The sequence below is a fragment of the Cyprinodon variegatus genome, unplaced genomic scaffold, assembly GCF_000732505.1.
Source record: "Cyprinodon variegatus isolate N-32 unplaced genomic scaffold, C_variegatus-1.0 Scaffold1501, whole genome shotgun sequence".
NCBI lineage: Eukaryota > Metazoa > Chordata > Actinopteri > Cyprinodontiformes > Cyprinodontidae > Cyprinodon > Cyprinodon variegatus.
Window position 1 is genome coordinate 101,672 of NW_015151954.1, and position 1,324 is coordinate 102,995.

The window sequence follows — 1,324 nt, forward strand, 5'->3', positions numbered from 1 at the left end:
AAGATAATCCAGAACATTTATCGTACCAAAGTCTTTATCCAGAAACACTTTAAAACCGTTGATGTCTCCTGCAGCTTCTGCTGTAATAATCCTGGAACACTTGATGATCTGTTCTGGACCTGCCCACTAATCCAGTCCTTCTGGAACCACATTTATTATTTCATTAAGAGAAAATAGACAAAGATTTTATTTTATTTTGGAAGACTCTACTATTCGGCATTAAGGGAAATTGCAAGTCTCAACCAAAGAGATCAGATAAGGTATATTTAATTGACCTGATTATTATTATGGCCAGGTTTTTATACATAAATGTAAATATAAAGGCTCCAAACCGGCATTACTGCTTATAAGCAGCAACTTAAACAATATTGACAGCAAAAAATTATCAGAAAATAAGAAAGAAATCAAAACTAGAGAAGCTTTTGTCCTTTTTAATCTTCTTATTTAGACAGCTGTTTCCCCCTAGTGTTTACTTTTAGTTAATAGATGTACTATTTTATTTATTCTACTTTTTTTCTTGTCTTTCTTCCTTACTGTCCAACATTTACTGAACTGTTAAACATCTGAATTTACACCTGTTGAAAATGTCTGTAAAAATGGTTGCTAAGGTTACCTGTAGTGCAGTAAGGTTGCTCTGTGATGTTCTTTGCAGAAACAAATAAAATTGCATTGGAAAAAAAAAACCATTAAACAACTATAAACAGAAGAAGTTCCGCCCAGCCTGACGGCCCCATCACCACAGCCAGAGTAACATCAGCCTCTGGCTTCATGGCGGCACCAAACCTGCTGATAAATAATCTAATCATTTGTTCGCTGAGGCTCCACCCTGATGACCGATCAGCTACGCTAAACCGGATTACTCTGGTTTGGGGAATATTATGTTCTGTTAACATCCGCTGAAAATGTCTCCTCTGCCCTGGAACTAATCGGCTTATCCGGGCGGTGCGCCGGCGTGAAAATGATGCGGAGCCTCCTGTCCGAGTTATAACCAGCTGGACAGCGGCGGTTTTAGACTGAGACAGATTTATCTGTTTAAACAAAATGTCTCCGACTGAAGATTAAAGTATTTGAAAATGCAAACTACTGCGAACACTCACCGTCTGTTAGTGACTACATGACGGACTTTGTTCTGCTTCTTTTCTCTGGCAGAACAGACGCGTCCGCGCTCTTCTTCTTCTTCTTCTTCTTCTTCTTCTTCTTCTTGGTTTGGCTTCTGGGCGGTGAGCTCACTGCCGCCACCTCCTGGACCATAATATTACTTTCTCCTGCCTCACGATTCTAACTTTATATTCTACCAGTTCTACTTTGCAACAAATGCATCTTT

At 39.3% G+C, this 1,324-nt stretch overlaps 1 protein-coding gene across 1 annotated transcript in view; it reads right to left on the reverse strand.

The window, feature by feature from the left end:
• The window catches only part of slc35c2 (solute carrier family 35 (GDP-fucose transporter), member C2), a 17,322-nt gene extending 16,071 nt beyond the window's left edge, over positions 1–1,251 (reverse strand). Inside the window, 1 exon segment of the mRNA XM_015403458.1 lies at positions 1,153–1,251. Within this exon segment, the coding sequence (XP_015258944.1) occupies positions 1,153–1,251 (99 nt within the window).
• Between the last annotated feature and the right edge of the window lie 73 nt (positions 1,252–1,324).